At 36.0% G+C, this 19,955-nt stretch overlaps 1 protein-coding gene across 6 annotated transcripts in view; it reads right to left on the bottom strand.

Moving 5' to 3' along the window:
* Nucleotides 1-19,955, bottom strand: part of LOC120623385 (FERM, ARHGEF and pleckstrin domain-containing protein 1) — a 115,251-nt gene that overhangs the window by 93,980 nt on the left and 1,316 nt on the right. For all 6 annotated transcript variants that reach the window (XM_039889388.1, XM_039889390.1, XM_039889389.1 and 3 more), the window contains exons 2-3: nt 19,098-19,256; nt 15,982-16,124 (exon numbers count right to left, since the gene is read on the bottom strand). In XM_039889388.1, the coding sequence (XP_039745322.1) occupies nt 15,982-16,124; nt 19,098-19,173 (219 nt within the window). In that variant the 5' untranslated portion in view covers nt 19,174-19,256. The remainder of the gene's footprint in view (nt 1-15,981; nt 16,125-19,097; nt 19,257-19,955) is intronic.

Below are 19,955 nucleotides of genomic sequence, written 5' to 3'. Positions count from 1 at the left end.
GACTTGACGTTTCGAAAGTGCTTATAAACTAGGCCTACTTGAAATTAATTAATTTTTAATTTTATAACTTCAAACAGCATTCGTAGCAGTTTCGTTTGGCTTCTAATGTGTAGTATAGAACCACCGAACGAAGTACCAATATACTTCGATTTAGAAAAAATATATAGGTATATAACACGGGAGCGTAGCAGCACAGACATACAAATATTATTAAATTTATCTTTATCTATATTGATGATTAATAAGAATAAAGCTATTAACTTTATCTATATTAATGATTCATCTTATATCTTATATCTAAACGAGCATTTCTTGTATATATATAAGTGGAATCACGAAATCGGCTCCAACGATTATCATGAAATTTAGTATGCAGGGGGTTTCGGGGTTGATAAATCGATCTAGCTTGGATTCATTGTTAGAAAATGTCATTTTATTTGCGTTTTCCGGTAATAAACGATTTAGTGCAGACGAAGTTGCACGGGTCAGCTAGTAAGAATAAAGCTAGTACGTTTTTTGAACGAAGTTTTCTGGAAGAAGAAGAATCTCTGGAAGTTGGAAATACTCGTGCCTACAGTCGGACTGGAAAAATCTTTCTTGCAGGTTGAGGCTGGTTGAAGGCTATATTTTAACGTTACATCATCACAATCTTGTCCTTTAATAGTCCACAGCTGGACCCCTCCCTCTCCCAACGGGAGGGTTTGCCTTAATCACAACTCTGGGTAGTCGGGTTGGTCTCAGTAGATGTTGGTAGTAGTTGTAGCACAGAGCACGCTGCTGTCCGTTCTCCGTCATACTAACTTAGTCGCCTCGTACGACAATAACGGGAAGAGAAGCGTTGATGACAACTGTATTCTGATCTGCCTTCACTAAAATGCAACATCACGCTACGACTTAAGGTCAGAGCCGAGCCAAAACGAAAGAAGACAAAAATAACACTAAACAAAAACAAAGAAATATGAAGGGCGCGCGATAGTAATGGTTATATTACGAACCCACGCAAAGATGCACTATTTTTCTAACGGCCCGGCGTCATTAACAGTGTGTCATCGACGGAAGATTGGCGCAGTTTGCAGCGACCCTGCTTTCTGAGCCCAAGGCCGTGGATTCGATTCCGACTACTGGAAAATGTGTGTGTGATGAGCATGAATGATTTTCAGTGTCTGGGTGTTTATATGTATATTTTAAGTATTTATGTATATTATTCATAAAAATATTCATCAGTCATCTTAGTACCAATAAAAAAAGCTACGCTTACTTTGGGGCTAGATGGCGATGTGTGTATTGTCGTAGTATATTTATTTATTAATTTTATTTTATTTATTATCACAGACAGACAGATAATAAATAAAATAAATATGAGTGATTTTGCTGAGACTGCTACACTACGTGCTAAAAACGCTACAATCTGGCTTAAAGTGTTATTGATATTTTAGCGCATCCCCGTAACACACAGAAAAACATAGGTACATGATGCTACGTGGGTTCCCGGTTTGATAACGAACCCCAAACACTAAAGCAACGCTGACTCGCTAAAAATAATTGCACGGAACACAGCCTCGGCATGTTTATTTAATATTCAACCTAGTTTTAATTCCGGCAAACGAGTCTGCTGAATTGGATCTCCATTCATTAGCTTAAAAATACTGCGTGTTGAAATAACTGTCTTTTCATATATCAGTTGCCTACAAAATATGAGGAGAGAGAAGAGCGCAACTAGACTGATCAGAACTGGTTTAACAACGTAGGTTGAACAGCGCCTGATTAGCACTGGTTGAACAACGTTTGAGGGTAGTTTGAGCAGCGCAAGTAAGCTGATTAGCACAGGATGAACTACGTTTGAGGGTAGGGTGAACAGGGCAAGTAGCCTAATAAGCACTGGTTAAAGAACGTTTTAGGGTAGGGTGAACAGCACAAGTATACTAATTACCACTGTTTCGAGGGTAAAATGAACTGGACATGTAGACTGACTAGCACTGGTTGAACAACGTTATAGGGCAGGATGAACAGCGCAAGTAGATTGATTAGCATTACTGAAGCAAAATAAGATCGGTACCGTGAATTGCGCAAGTAGACTGATTAGTACTGGTTGAACAAAGTTTGAGCGTAGAAGAAGCATTTATTTTCTTGAGTATTTATTGAAATAGTTGTGTTTACGGTTTCAGCACAAAATTAATATTGTGTGATTAACGGGCGAGCAACGACCAGTACAAATCCTTAAATGGAGCCAGCAGCGTCACGTCTCAGGAAAAGTGGTATTTTCAATGTTACGATATTCGAAAACTTCACTACAATTGCTAGCATACAAATCGTATACCTCATCACAATCACTAAGTGTAGGTACAGGTTGAATATTAAATATACAAGGCGTCGCTTGTGTTCCGCGCAATTATTTTGAGCGACTCAGCGCTAGCGAGGCACTCATTTTTATTTACTCGAGCTGATTGAAAAACTCTAGATGAATTGCAATCGCTCGAAAATGCTTTTAAGATATTAAAAAATATATAGATATAGTTAAGAAATTATATACCCCTTAGAAAATCTAAAAGACGGAGCCATGACGTAGTGTTTTAGTCATCTACGCCCTGCCTGACTTTTTTATACTATGACAAGTTAGCTCTTGGCATCAATCCTTATTGGAAAGCGATAATGCGAAATATTATAAACGCCCAATATATCTCATATAGCGGTGATAGCGCATTGGGCAGGAGCTAGACTTCTCTTTCTGGGGGCCGAGTTCAAATCCCATCACGCACATCTAACTTTTTAAGTTATATCCATTTTTTATATAATTAAAATAATATCACTTGTTACAACGGTGGAGGAAAACATCGTGAGGGAACCTGCAGGCCTGAGAGTTCTACATCATGTTCTCAAAAGTCTGTGCCAGCGTGGTAGACTACGGCCTTAAACCATTCTCCACCATTGTGGGAGGAGACCCGTGTTCTGTTCATTTATCCAATCAATCAATCAAATCTTTATTCAGTTTAGGCTTTAGGTACAGCACTCATGAACGTAGTACTGTTAGTTAAATTAATAAAAATTAAAATAAAGTCAAGTTTATATAACAGCCTTAAAATTAGATGTGCAATAAAATATAATGCTAAGGCATTCATTAATAAATTCTTATTTTATTATGATAAATCAAAATTGTTATTGCTGTATATGCACTATAGCATTCATTATAAAATTAATGTATAGTTGAATTTATAAATATTGTGCATTTATCCACCAATCCGCACTGGGTCAGCGTGGTGGACTACGGCGTTAACCCCTTCTCATTGTGGGAGGAGACCCGAGCCTCGTAGTGGGCCGATAATGGGTTGATACGATGATGATATGATGATGCATTTATCCCACAACATACAATAATTCCTTTAGTGAAGCAAATGCTCATAGTAGCAGTTCAATAAAAACAATTATGTACAGCGATGAAATTGGATGTAACATGGGCTTATATCTTAACTCTCAGTTGAATGGACACACAGTTTTGAACTACTGTTTACCCAACTCAAATTTAAAAGCTATTGTAGCTGCAATTTGTAGAAATAGGAATATGTTTGACTGTAAAACTAATTTAATTATCATAATGGGAAATAGAGGGAATGTTAACAAACCTGAGCTGATTAAACTTATTGATTCTTTAAATACATTAAATGTAAATAGTATTGTATTATACACATTTCCTTATTTTCATAACTTGCCACACCAAGAAAATACTATTAGGTATAATTTAAATATGACTTTGTACAATTTATGTACATATAATAAGAAATTTCATGTTATAGACTTTAGCAAATGTGCTAATCCTACTTATAATTTGTACCGAGATAGATATTACCTATCACACTATTTTAAACAACAGATAGCTGTTTCGCTATCGTATTTTTTTACCATAACAGCCAAGAACTTGGCTAAACCGGCTGCTTTTATTGAGCAGTGTAATAGTTTTGACATGAAAACCTTGGAAATTATTCCAAGTCATTTTAGTTTAAACTAGTTAAGGAGACAACAGAGGCTTTCTCTTGCTTAGAAAAGCAGACAACTGAGTCTCCCTCAGGCATATATGAAAAAAATTATAGTAAGGGGTCGCACAATGTACTATTAAACCAAAAATATAATAAAAAATCTAATTCTAATTATATCAACTTGGTTCACCAAAATATTCAATGTATTAGAGGAAAAGACTTAGAGATTGAATTATTTTTAAATGATTTTAACATTAGCATTTTATGTATAACTGAGCACTGGTTGAAAACCCATGAATATTTGTTTAATTTTGGTAACCACCAGGTTGGTAGTTCGTTCACCAGGGTTACAGCGATTCATGGAGGCTCTTTAATTTTATTAAATAAAAATTTAAAATTTAAAAACAGAAACGATATTGTTAGCCTTTCTGTTGAACGGACAATAGAGCTAGCCTCGGTTGAACTAGAGCAATTTATAATTGTTACTGTTTATAGGCCACCCTTGTCAAACTTTGAACTTTTTGAAAAGGTAATGGATGAAGTGTTATTTAAAATATCAAAGTGTAATAAAAAGTTAATAATATGCGGAGATTTTAATGTAAACATTTTAGAAAATAACTCTTTAAGTATCAAGTTATTGAATTTATTTAAAACTTACAATCTATCAAATATGTTCATGGAGCCCACAAGAATAACTGCTACTAGCGCCACCTGTTTGGATAACATCTTTACAAATATAATTCCTATAAGCAAAAATATTATTAGTAAATTAGACTCTGATCATTGTGGTCAAATTATTCAATTTGAAAATGTGAAGAAAAATGTTTCTAAACGTAAAATAACATTTGTTCCTGTAACATCCAACCGCATAGAGAAAATGAGATATAGCCTAGTAAATGACCTCCCATTCCTACCCTCAGGGGCGACTCCAAATGCAATGTACAGCTCCTTTTTCAATACCTTTAATAGACTATTTCATTCTATATTTACTAGTAAGTCGGTTGTGATTACTGATACATTAAATTTTAGTGAGTGGGCGACAGTTGAACTTCATAAAAATAGGCAAAAGCTGTACGAATTGTATGCTGAACGTCAATTTAACACTGGTGATGAGTTTGGGGATTATGTTAAATTGTTTTCCAAGAATTTTAAACGCGCTTGCCACTTAGAAAAGACGCGATACATCAAAAATAAAATTAAAAATAGTAGCAATGCAATCAAAACTACTTGGAACATAATTAATGAGGAGACGGGAAGAGTAACACCACGAAATATTAATTTTAAACTTAATGTAGATAATAAAGCCTTAACAACAGATTTCGAGGTGGCTACTGCTTTTGAAACCTTCTTTACCAACATTCCCGTCTCCACAACAGAATCATTAAACTCTTCACCAGATATGGCTCTCTCTCTATTAAAGGAAAATGTGCCTGAGTGTAACCATTCTTTTAAATTCACGCATGTTAGTGGCTCTGACGTTATTAAAGCCTTTAAATTATTAATTAATAAAAAAACAAATGATCTGTGGGGCATTTCCGTAAACGTTGTCAAATCATTAATTGATATTGTTGCACCCGATTTAGCCTTAATATTTAATAATTGTATAGATTGTGGTGTGTTTCCTGACTTAATGAAACTTAGTAAAATAGTTCCATTGTTTAAATCGGGTAGTACTTCTGACCCCACTAACTTTAGACCAGTATCCGTACTACCCACTTTCAGTAAAATCTTTGAAAAACTCATTTTAAATCAATTACTTTACCATTTTCATAAGTATAATTTACTTCATATTAAGCAATTTGGTTTCATACGGGGTCGCTCAACAATCGACGCAGGTGTTGAGCTAATACAAAACATATTTGAAGCCTGGGAGGAGTCACGTGATGCACTTGGTGTGTTCTGTGACTTATCTAAGGCGTTTGATTGTGTTCAACACGAAACGTTAGTTAGGAAACTACACCACTATGGAATTCAGGGTGTAGCTCTAGACTTAATGAGTAACTATCTACGCGATAGAATTCAGAAAGTCGACGTGAATGGAAAACGGTCTAATGGATCAGTTATGAAAATAGGTGTCCCACAGGGGTCTATATTAGGACCATTTCTGTTCCTTATTTACATTAATGACCTTCCTTACCTTGCCAAGGATAAACACGGGATAGTTCTGTTTGCCGATGATACATCACTGACTTTTAAAATAAATCGACGTGAACTAGCTTTTGACGACGTAAACAACTCTCTCGCTAAAGTGGTACAGTGGTTTGAAGCTAATAATTTGGTTCTTAACGGAAAAAAAACCAAGTGTATAAAATTCACTTAACCTAATGTTAAACACGTGAAAACCACTGTACTACTTAATAATGAGGAACTGAAACTGGAGGATACGACAGTTTTTCTAGGAATAACGTTAGATTCTAAACTTCAATGGGGCCCTCATGTAAATAATTTATCGAACAGGCTTAGTTCTGCTGCCTATGCGGTAAAGAAGATACGCCATATGACCGACGTAGAAACTGCTAGACTGGTATATTTTAGTTACTTTCACAGCATTATGTCATATGGAATTTTACTTTGGGGTAATGCTGCTGATATTAGCACTATTTTCGTGCTGCAGAAGAGGGCTGTTCGTTCTATCTACAAAATGGGTCCGAGAGAGTCATTGAGAGATAAATTTAAAGATTTTAAAATAATGACAGTGTATAGTCAGTACATATTTGAAAATTTAATGTACGTCCATAAAAACATTTCTAAATTTAAGAAAAAATGTGACTGCAATAATTTAAACATTAGAAGTAAGAATAAACTTACAGTGCAATATACTAGGTTACATAAAATTCATAATTCGTTTAAAGGAAATTGCATACAATTCTACAATAAACTACCAATTGACATCTTGGAGATGTCTCTTAAAAAGTTCAAAGTTTGTATTAAACGTAAGCTTATAGAAAAGTCCTATTATAGTATAAAGGACTACGTAAACGATAAAAAAGCTTGGGTGTAAATTATTGCTCTAACCAGGTTGCTCTTCTAATAATTTAAAATTACATTGTGAGATGGCGATAACAAAAAAAAAAAAAAAAACACCCGGCTAAGTTTGTTGTGGGCTTCTTCTTAGACCGGGACGCGTTTGGAACCCTCGTAGCTTTAGTTTTAAGTTTACGAATGTGGTTATCGCCATCATCTCACTACCGTGTAATTCTTATGTACGCATCAAAAGTGCCACCTGTGGGCCTACTTGAATAAAGATATTTTTGACTTTGACTTTGACTTACAAGGCCTTTTTTTTAACCTTTTTTTACATGTGCCTTGAATTTACTATCCGAAAGATCGGTTATGTTAAACAATGTATCTATCTAAAGCCATAATCGTGAGCGCTTAAATGAGTGATCAACCCATTACCGACCCACTACAGGGCACGGGTCTCCATTCAGAATGAAGAAGGGTTTAGGCCGTAGTCGAAGCTGACCCACTGGCCAACTCGGTAAACTTCACACGCCTTTGACAACATTTTGTAGAACTCCCAGGCATGCACGCAGTGCGCAAGGAAAGGGACGAAAGAGAAGGAAGGTAGGACAACGACGTTAGTGGTAGGCCAAATGGCAGGTACACTAACGTTTAGAAGGCAGGAGGGGTTTTTAGTCGGTAGGAGTCCGGCACTATCCATAGGGATGTCCATGAGGATTTTCCCCTCCTAATATAAAAAAAGGCATGCACGCAGTGGCGGATTTATAGTCCTAGCCGCTCTAGGCCCCAGGCCATGTTCCGCCCCTTTCTCAGCAACATCGTTATAGACTAGATACTTAATTTTCCAGTAAAATTTACCATCAGTGTTTTTTTTCGCACGATTTGCCGCCCTTAATATCTGGCCAAAACCGTCAATGCATGCACGATACCACAAGATGTGTCCTTCGGCGTTAAAGCAATTGATATTTTAATTGCTTAATTTTAAAACGCACATAATTGAACTGACCGAAAGGGAAGCCATTGAGCTATCACCACTTAAGTTTATTGAATTAAAACGTGCATAGATAAAACACGACGTCTCTGTTAGGGACTTAGGTACAAAAGTAGGTGTGATTAACGGGCAAACGCCACACCCTGACTTGGCCTAATTGTGATAGCGCATGTCAAGCGGCTGAGACGATGACCCAATTCAACGATCTGATGGGTGATCCAACATCAAGTTTAAATGAGACTATTTTTAATTCGAAAAACAATAAACTATTTAATCCTAACTTCTAATATAATAAATGCGTGCAAAAGTGTTTGTTTGTTCGTCCTTTCTTCAACCCGTAACTAAGTAACCGATCCACTTGACATACGCTACTTTTGGTCCTGGAAAAAATATAATTCCCAAGATGTAAATATAAATATGAAAGCTAAGAAATAAAACAAGACTAAAAAAAAAGAGTCCAACAAATAAAAAGCAAGAAATCTATATTAACCTTAATAATATGTATTAATGGTTGAGGAGTTCTCTCGGTATTTCGCTATGAGATCCTTAATTGTGTCGAGAATAAATTGCTTACCAACCATATACCATAATCGAATAACGACCCGTTTAATACTTATTATTGTAAATAATTAAATATACTACGTTAATACACACATCGCGATCTAGCCCCAAAGTAAACGTAGCTTGTGTTATGGGTACTAAGAAGACGGATGATTTTTTTTTATTAATAACATACATAAATACTTACAAAATACAGATAAACACCTAGACTCTCCAGGATACTTTCAAAAGATCTTGACACAATGAAAATGGGACCACTTGTGAAGTATACAGTTTCAAAGCAAAAAAAAATATATAAATCAGTTTAAAAAATTCTAGAAAATTCTGAAGCAACAAACAAAAACAGCCGATCAATTGAGATCTTCCTCCTATTTTTAAGTCCGTTAAAAATTTTAATAGCAACAGCACCTAACTTTAATTAGTAACATCGTTATCTTACTGAAGTTTTGCAGGTTTTGGCTGCAGGCCGATTTCATATTCAACATTTCTTTACCCCGGCTATTTGAAAAACTATCAACACCCACATCTATCAAAATCTTCCAATCTGTTTAATTTAACTTAAAAATAGAGGACACTAAATCTTCGTCTAAATAACATAGCTCGATCTACTTGAGTAGCCACGTAAATAGCTTTGAAACTTTAAACAACTGTAAACATTAAACTTAAAAGCTTCTATACCTCAAATAGTGAATGCAGCTTTAGGCTTTAAAGTTAAGGCTAACCAAATCCACCGAGTTTCACAGTACTGGGTCGCCCAAACAAACAGAGTAACTGAAACGGCAAAGTTTTTGCGAAAGCCTTTAAAAATGCTTTTAGTGCGAACACCAACCCACATACTCTCATACCCCCTAATGGACGAGCGTCGACAGGCATTTTGTCACAACCTTAGGCAGGAAGCACATCGGCTACTACGGAGAGCAAGAAAGAAATACTTTTTTTAAATTACTCATGCGGGATAAGTAGTATCTTAGTGCTCACTGTTGCGGTTGAAAAAGAGTTGTTTGCCCATTTTAAAATGACGCGTGAGTTTTTTCGTAAATGAAACCGTTATTTGAGTGCGACAAGTTTACTTGGCGCACGCAAATTATACTTAGCACACGCGAACTATCCTTGTCGCACACAAAATGACTGTAAAAACTGCTAAAACTAAAATAAATAACAAAAAAAAACACAATCTAACTGTCAATATAAAAGAAGTGAAGTTGACATTGCAAAGTTTATAGTTTTATTAATATTAATTAATTTGTATTTATTGTTTGAAGTATATTTGTTTCTCTTTTTTAAACTTTTCAGTCGTTTTTTGGGACTTGGGATTTTGTGTCCACATATATCTCCGCATTTGTAATAAAAAATAGTATCTGCAATCCGTGCGATGTTGTCGCACTTGTTGCACAATATACTATTACTCCACTACAGTGAGGTAAGGGATGATGTAGCCTAAGATGTTAGCGGGCTGCTAAATTAATGTTTATTGAGGTAAAAGAGGGTATGCTATTTAAATCTTCACCTTATTCATCGAAGGTTCGTTTGAAGGGTCTATACATTTCTAATACCTATTACAAATGTATAGACCTATGGGCACCCTTTCTCCACCAGCGACTGTAGCAAATGTGCGACCAGCCTTAGCTCACCTATTTTCGCCTGAAAATCGTGACGACGAGGGCAAGAGGGACCTTATCGGTGGTATTTCGCAAAGACGTACTTACTGCATACATTGAGTACATTCCATTGGGGATAGCTATATTCCAGCTTACTATTGAAAGCGATTCCGATTCCTTTCGCTTGGGAATTTCGATACACTTTATAGGCTCTCTTAAAAGAATCACTATTACCGGAATAATACATCTCAACTCAACTTATATCATGTTCAATTAAATTCTATCTCATCAAATAATTTAATCGAGACCGAAATAAGTTGCCCGTAAGAAAACGTACCAAATATCGAAATAAATATGTGATTTCCAAAATGAATAAATGATGACCACATAATATTTCACTGTGATTCACTACTACAATGAATCGCAGCAAGTTTAGTCAAGTTTTTATAATTTCTTCGCTGAGGCAGGATGTTGGTAGTACAATAACATCGTTCACTAATAAAAAGTACAATAAGTAAAGGAAAAAGATGAACGAGTTATAAATTGAATTAGATTTATATCGTGTTACGTGACTTTGAGTTCGCCGAACAGCAGGTGAACTATTAAAAGTTGTCATCAGATAACTACTAAACCATTTTTATATCATAATATAACCTCACTTGCCAATCGAAAATATGAATGAATGAATTAATGAATACTTTTATTGTTCACCACATAAAAAAACAGGAAAAATTATAAAAAAAAAAAACTAGTTTACTCGATGTATACAATAGGGCGGCCTTATCGCTACATAGCGATCTCTTCTAGCCAACCGATGGCGTAAAACACTGCTCAAGACGAGTGAATAGATTACAGAACTGAAATTCGGCTGTGCAAATGTAGGTCACAGAATATAAGGGTTTAATTGGTTATTAAAGCAGCGCATTGGAAGAGTGTGATGGATCTATGCTCTAAAACTCTCGTATGTGGCCTATGCGCATCAGTAAGACGTTAATAGGCTGTTTTGATGATACCAATTGAATGCCACAGAGTCGTAAAAACCGATAATGTCACGGGGACATAACTAAGAGATCGGATAGACGTCGGTGACCCCAACTAAACGATATCAAACTAGTCGCAGTGGTTGTCAAAATCAGGACAAAGACTGTGAGACCAGCTATTGACGCGGTGACAGCCTAGTAGGGAAAGCTTCAACTTCCCTTTCGAGGGAGTCCTAAGCACGTACCTCCAAATTTTCATAGTTATTTGCGTTCCAAGCAATTAAAAAACACTTTCTTCAACAGTGAAGAAAAATATCGAGAGGAAACCATGCGCTGTATTGCACCGGCAATGGGTTAATGATGATTATTTTCAGCAATAAATAAAAACTACGACAATACACACACCGCCATCTTGTCCCAAAGTAAGCGCAGCTTGTGTTATGGGTACTAAGATGACTGATGAATAAATTCTATGAATAATATACATAAAAACTTATAATGTACAAATAAACACCCAGACACTGAAACACATTCATGTTCATCACGCAAACTCTTTCCAGTTGTGGAAATCGAACCCACGGTCTTGGACCCAAAAGGCAGGGTCGCTGCCCACTGCGCCAATCGGCGGTCGAGCAATGAACTTCCATCGGTCGATATTATATGTCGATGATGAGACATATTCAAAAAATGCCTGCAGAATCAGATGGCCGATATGAAATAGTCGGTAATTTAATTTCTCTTGAAAATTAAAGAGTCGTCCACGAATCAATCGATACAAAAGTTTCAAAAGCCTGCAGCTATTCGCTTGACGCCTACGCTCGGTCGCCTTGTTTGGAAACGAATCGGTCATCTTACATAATCTATTATTTTTAGCGTTTAATAACTCTGGCGTAAACCCCGACGCAAAAACGACGGGGTGTTATGAGTTTGACGTGTTTGCAACGTGAATTAGTCGGGAGTGTTTTTAGCTATGTTTGATGAAAATCGGTCCAAGATGGCCGCCGCTACAAAATTGCGGATTATATATTATTTCACAACTCCCTCAATATGGGTATTTTCTAAACTCAACCTCAACATGTTTATCAAATAAGACAACTTTGCAAGAGTTGGGAGTTTTTAAATTTTTAGTTATGAATTATATTTTTCCGATGGATACATAAATCTTATCTTAACGAATCTCTTTCTCTCACTCTCTTACTCTCTTCCTACGTCACTATTTATTTTATAAAGTTGCTGCGTGAAAAATTACACGCGTTTCGAATATAAGGAGCAGTTTAAGGCAGCAGTCCTTTGATCTCGTGGCGAATTCCGACATTCTAACGTTTTGTTGTTATGTAAGTATTTTAGTTATAGAACTGTTGTTCTGTAATATGATGTGTCTGTGGTGAAAATGCTTGTTCTATTTACTTTTTATATGACTGTTTATACACTGTGCAAACAGTGGAATATACACTTGTATATTCCAAAGTTTGTGTTAAAATCGCGTAAAGTGGAGCGCGCTTACTTATAAAATGCTTATCAACTCTTGATTTACCTCAGTGGCATTATCTATTATTACTTTACGACACCTCTTTCTCAGTAATGTAATACCCAGCCTCGGCCGAAGCCCTCCACTACCATGCAATAATAAATGGTACCAACTAGTAAGGTAACAGCTTCAAATGTAAAATGAAATCAAAGATTAAAATGGGAGTTCATGAAATGAATATTGCAAAAGGGGAGATCCCTTTCGAACTGATAATCTTCGCTATAAAATATGAACGCTTTCAAATCAATAACCAAGGGCCTTCATAAGAGCCTAACGTCTGCTACTTGAAGATCGTCTGGTAAGCATCATTATGTTATCTTATGTTGTAATAGATTTTCTAACGAACTCGGTTACTGGTTTTTACTATAGGTTTATAAAAGATAAGGTCTTGTTATTTTTATTTAGCACAACTTTCAAACTTCAAGTATACCTACTTCAATAAGATTGGTTTTATTTCTGATTTAGATTACCAGCAAGATAGTAGATTTTCTAAAGAACCCGGTAACTCCTTTTTCCACTAGATTTTCAGAAGATAAAGGTCTTGTTATGTCGATTTAGCACAACTTCAAAAATTTAAGTATACTTCAATAATTTATTTCTGATTTATAGTCAGTGCTTCCACTTCAATCTTTTGTAGACTTACTCGTAACAGCAAGTCAATCAAAGGTTGCGATTTAGGTAATCCTTTTTTCATGTGAAATGCTACCATTACATTTTGTGAAGATCAGGTAAACGACATCGAGCACGGAACTCCTCAACGGAAAACAGCGAAACCCTCATAATTAGTGCAATATACTTTAGTCTACAGTATGGTTTTAAGTCTTCTGAGTCTTCTTCGTCACTTTGAAGTTAGTTTAGTTTTTAATCCCATTATTTTCTAGTCTGACATGAAACACGAAGTAAATATAACTCCATGACTGACGTGTATGGCTCCTAATATCGCCTGTGAACTCTTTGAAATGCCGCATCTCATTAGGAGGAAAAGGCCTCGCCCGTAATTCACAAGATACCTGCTGATTAAGTCGAGGACGTTACCGTAAACTTACCGTGCAATTAAACACGAGTAATGGGCCTACTAAACAACCTGCGTTTTTGCGTCCCTGTGCTATTTTTGAGAATAAATAAAATTTATTCTCAAAAATAGCACAGGGACGTTCTTTGCTGGAAATAGATGATTTATAGGGATTTCCACACGACAAATTCTGGAGATTTTATATTTATTCTTCTTAAAAGTTCTTGACCGCAAACTCACCAGGTGTATGATGTAGTCTGTTTGGGTGATGACAATTATATAAAACTTAATACGCGTAATCGGTTTCTACGCGACATCGTAACGGAACGTTAACTAGACAAGGCTGTTGCCTCCCACAAGGCCAGACTACAGTAAATTCAGAAATTATGAATTCTAAATTGCCCGGGATCTCCCACTTATAAGACCGCAGCACTAGTTGTTATTAGCTAGTTCTGTCGCTTGAGGTCAAGGATTCCTCGCGACTCGTTGATAGCGTCCGTCTAATATCAATCAACCAATGCTGCGTTTTGGAACCCCTACATCTATCGCGCCTCCTTGTTATACTGTCATTATCAAGCCATTACCGGCACATTCAAATGCACAAGTCGCTTCACAGACTACCACTTTGAAAACAGTGTTACTCTTTTCTGGTAGGTATAGTATGTCTTATATAGTTGCAAACGAGAAAAAAGTAGATAGCACAAGTGAACAAAAAATGTTTTTACGACACGTTGATCCACCCGAGCTGCATGACGAGAATAGGATAAAATGGGTTTCATGAACTAGGTTATGCAAATTGCTTTCCAATCTAAAAATTAAAAAAATATGGTATGTTATTGTCACCTTAATTATTTAATTTAACCTTTTTTCATAAAACATATGCCTTAAGTCAGAGACCTAACTTTTGTTATCGATACTGAATGTTAAATGGAAGATATTCGTTTTACACTTTAGAAATACGATAAAAAATTTACCGTTTTATCTATATTAATTAACACATTCGGGCTAAAAACTGTTTCAGTTCGCCGACACCATGGAATAAAAAGCACTTTTTGAAGGCATGTAAAGTGAAAAACATTAGTTTTACCGTAAATATCACTGTTGGTCTCATTTTTGTGAATGGGCATAATGGAATTCATTGGCACGTTAAGAAGCCATTGCATTGTCAAGTAGATATCAGTACGTGCTTGCGCAAGAAAATACAATAAGCAGCTTGAATTTTGAGGACTCTCATCTAAAGGTCTACGCGGTTTCGTCCTTTTTTATAGAGGGTAAATTCCGGATGCATATTGGATAGAAGCAGGCGTTAGTTTGCGGAAATCCATGACATGTTATGGAAATTAAGATTAATTTTCTATACTCCGGGGAAGGCAGGAGAAATCAGTATGGTGTAATTTATAATTTCTTCAATTCTTATACACCACACCAAACAGATCTTCGGCAATGAACCCTCTACGCACGCCTCGCTCCTCCAGCATCCTCAGGAGATGTTGACTTTACAATGAGTAATTGTTAAGTCAACATCTCCACAACATTATTTTGGTGGAAACGAAGTACATAGTTATATTTAACTTGCAATTAGTAAACAGTAAAAATTGCGTGTTCCTCGATGGACCTACGGACGAGAGTACGGGGAGCATTATGCCTATAGCATTATTTCACAACCTTAGAAAATCCCACGTGACTTGGCTAAGTCTTACGCGGCTTTGCCAAATCTAACCAAGAGGAAGGTGTTATCCAAATTAACATAAAAATAAAAACATCTGACGTAATTAAAACTAACTAACCTGTATCCGGAAAATGTAATTCAAGTCGTCAAGCATTGTACAAAATTAAAGGTACAATGTACATTTTGGTAGGCATATATATACATATACATCAAACGCGACGCGACTTCGCCAAGTCAAGCGACTTGGCCATATATCACGCACATTGGCCAATGCGAGTATGCCAAATCTTACAAGGGGGAGGTAATATCCAAATGAACAATTAGGTAATTATTGCCCGTTTGAACTAACTAAGAACAAGAAAATGCCTAAGTAAGTAACGCCTAATCAAAGAAGATTCTTAGGCATACACCTTTCACCAATCTATTTTTTCTAAGCAACTCACATTACCCAACTTATCTATGATTCTTTCCACTACACTATGGATTTAAGCTTATTGAAAAAAAACTTTTTTTTTTTTTCACCTGTGTCAGTTTACAATTTCTCTTATCATCACGCACCTCCGAATCGGTGTCGTAACTTAAGATGGCTAACCCAACGTAACGTCGTTAGCCATCATTAACGAGTTGGTGAAACTTTTTTTTCCAGATTATTAGGCATCCGATTTAAGCGCTTCCTAGGAAAACGGGCATAAAAGTTCCAAACTACTAACCTGTATCTGGAACATGGAGATGGAGTCGTCCAGCATCTGCACGCGTACGGCGAGCATTTTGCCGCCCTTCTTGGGCGTGGCGGGGGGCGTGCGCGCGCCGCCGTCCACGCCCGCCGGCGTGCTCGCCGAGTGGTGCATGCGACCTGCGCACACGCAACACCGATATAGTAGCGCCACGGTACTTGCGCCTTACTTCACATTACATTTTGAGTAACATAGGGTACATTTTATCCAAGAAAACAAGGTTTCCACGGAATTTTTAAAAAACCTTTGCGAAGAACGCGGGCTTCAGGAAGCAGCTATGTGAATAAATGTATGAATAGCAACGTCGCCAGTCGTTGCTGGCCACTACAAGTTAGCCCCGGTAACCAGCAGGGCCAAGCACAGGCAGGAAATATAAATTAAATCCCCTGTCAAGGGATAAAATTAACATGCCCACCTGCTAAAGCACGGGAACATGCAATAGGAGAAGTTTCCCCCGTTTTTCATTACACATATATATTATTTGGATGTTACTTCCACTTGTGCGCCAGTGCTCTGAAAGTTGGTAAAGCTGTGGAAGGAGTTACATTTTTATACTTTCACCGGGGAGATAATTGCCTGCTGCCCATACAAGCCGTGCTGAGCGTAGAAAAATTAGAAACTACAAATTCCTAAATTGCCCCTGAAGGAGATCGAATCTGGGAATGACACCCACCTCTGCGCCACGGTCGTAATACATTTTGTATAAGCCACTAAATGCTCTTCCGGCCGCGTCATATGCCCGTGGCCAGCAAATTAGTAGTGTCGGCACATTCTTAGTAGCCTAGTAGAGCTATTCGTGACAAAGCTCTTTCGAGATTTCATTGCACTAACGCCGTGATTATTTGCCGAGTTGTCTTCAAACTGAAGGGTTGGTTGGGTCTTGGTTGACGGTATAATAGGCGCATGAGGTTTAACAAATAGCACCTACGCCTCAGTTCGATGCCCTGCGAAATGTTGCCGTGTTTAAACGCGATGGTTTTCCCCTGAATTGGGTAATTTGATTGGTCCGTCGATTATTTATTCCCATAAAAAAAACCACCACTAGCTTGAAGACATGTTGAAGTTGATAAAAAATATGCCAACGTGAAACATTTTGTAATGTTTTCTTTTGGTGGAAAAACCTATCGGTTTATCATCCCCCTGCCATTGGACTGATATGGCATTTAATAATAATAATAAAAAATATTCATTTTTGTTTCGATTGAATATTTTTCCATTGGTTTATAGGAAAGATTTATCGTTTACGTCATATCGTTAACCGGTAACCACGCCTGCTGGATATAAAATCCAATACCAGGTTGCTTCCTTTATAGTTTTAAATGACAATGATGGTGATAACAAAAAAAAATCAACCGGCTAAGTTTGTTGTGGGCTTCTTCTTAGACCAGGGCGTGTTTGGAACCCTCGTAGCTTAGTTTTAAGTTGACGAATTTATTTATCGCCATCTACTCACTTATATGTTATATATTATATTTTACATGCAATGTACGCATCAAAAGTTCCATATGTGCCTATTTGAATAAAGAAAAATTTGATTTTGACTTTGAATAACATCTGTAAACTGTGTAAGACTTAACAGCTTTTGGTGCGACTAATTACCATTTTACCGACAGCCGTATTGCCGGTGAGGTAGGTAAAATAAGCTATTAAGAGTGTCATTAACGGGTTTAATAAACTGTCCTTTCAGGTTTGTACGCTAGATCTGAGCATCACTTACCTCCGCTTACTTTTACTACTACAAGGTTTACTGGCTCGCACTCGTTGGGTTGTTTCAGAGTATCAAAACACTGTAACGTCAAAGCAAAATAGACCAAATGCAATCAGTTTTAGAGTCGCAAATTCTGCTGTAGTGGTAGTGTGGCTGTAGTGGATATGAGTTTTAAAACAAGTTTCATAAATACCATTTTATCTTTGCGTCACGTAGCATCGATGTCTTAACAGTGTGGATGAGAGTGCAATTACGTGCTAATTTTAATAAGTTAATTTCTAACTTACGGACGTTCGTACGCTCAATATGAGTTCGTTTTTGCTCTTTACTGTATAAGTAGGTAATTTTGTTGAACTATTTTGTACAAAAACATTATTATAATGCAAGATCTTGAGAGTTTGAGGATAAACAACTGAAGTAAGGCAGACATACATTAGGTATATTCTTTTGCAACTCAATTGACTGTGGCTAAATAGTGAAAAAACCGCCAGACCAGTGAGCCACACTAAAAAAAGTTATTTGCCCTTATTATTAAGTTATTACCGTTTTTTGATTCGATATTATGTAAATCCAGTTATGTTTATTTTGTTTATTTAAATTAAACATGGAACAATTTTGTATTTTCAGTATACATATTTAGTTAGAATCTTTGACATGCAAATCATGTCATGTATTTAATTTTTTATGTTACTTATTTATTTATTTAAACATCTTTATTGCAGCATATAGGAAAACATAGACTGGCAACACTAACTTAAATATATCTTTATCACTAAAAGTGATCTCTTCCAGCCTACCTAAATTAACAGAATGAGGCAATGCAATTACTTAGATTTCTAAACTGTTAAATAAATTCAAATTCATTTATTTCAAGTAGGCCTACTTTATAAGCACTTTTGAAACGTCAAGTATGTATGTATGTGTGACTCTACATCTAAATAAATAAGATAATAATATGTTATATGCTATACTTATACTGAATCTATAATTCATAAATTTTATAATATTGTGTGTCTTCACTCAACCTAACACCATCACTAAATTAAAGTAACTACTACTTTAAAAGAACTGATCACCTAATATTCACATCTTAGGGTGCCTAGAAAAAATGATTTGCCAGTGATTTAGCTTTGCTTTATGCAGTTTCAGGATAAACTAATATCTGTTAGTGCATTTCTATTACAAAACATTAGAAATAAATGAAACTTATGCAGTTTCAGGATAAACTAATATTTGTTAGTGCATTTCTATTACAAAACATTAGAAATAAATGAAATTTAAACTAATCAGGAGACTCAACCCCTATTCATTTAAGGCAGTGTTCTACAAATAGAAATTTGGTGCAAATTGTGTGCTGTATTATTAATTAGTGCTAGTTATTGACCTGGTATATTCCATCCAATGGTGGACAGGTGGCCGGTGGAATTGCAGCTGCCGGGCGGGAGCTCTGTCTCCATCATATTGACGTTGCACACTCGCACACTACTTCAAACCCCATTGTCACTACACTACACATTTAACACACGCCTGCCGCTCCGTATAACTGCAACAATAGATTGAATTGTTCTATAACCTTATTTAAAACATGCTAGCTGTATTCAAAGAGAAACACATTGTTAGTTGCAGAATAGAAAAATCTGATTGTTTTGACTGTTTCACTCCCATTATCTACTTAACATATTAAAGCATTCCTTAATATTGCAACAAAAAAAGTTTTTATGAATTGAACTGGTTTTTGTGGTGATTAAATTGATTGTATTCAGACACAGTTATTCAGCTTAATCATAAATATATAATAGACTACTATAAAAATTATATTATATTATGCACATGTTTATTATACATGATTTTATGGAATACCTAACTGTAAAAAAATTTGCTATCAAAAGTTTTTAAACAAAACAGGGAAACAAAACTAGAATTTTGCATTTTATTTCAATAATTGAATGATGCTTAAGTAATACTTTTTCTTCATCTTATTATTTGAACAAACAACAACATGTAAAGTAAAACATATTCTTAAATGTTACATATAATATAAATAAGCAACTGTTTATATATTAAACTGTTCATCAAGATCTAAATTTACTCTTTTGTTGAAATAACACCAAAATAAATTATTTTAAAGTGGTATCAATGATTGCACATTTATGTAATACCGCATTTAGAATTTAAAAAAAAACGGCAAGCAAACTGTATGCTTGCACTGCATCTGCAAGAGGTCTAGAGATTTCTAGATCAT

Source organism: Pararge aegeria, chromosome 4 (genome assembly GCF_905163445.1).
Source record: "Pararge aegeria chromosome 4, ilParAegt1.1, whole genome shotgun sequence".
Taxonomy (NCBI): domain Eukaryota; kingdom Metazoa; phylum Arthropoda; class Insecta; order Lepidoptera; family Nymphalidae; genus Pararge; species Pararge aegeria.
The sequence above is the reverse complement of the archived record's forward strand: the minus strand, read 5'-3'. Positions and strand labels throughout refer to the sequence as shown.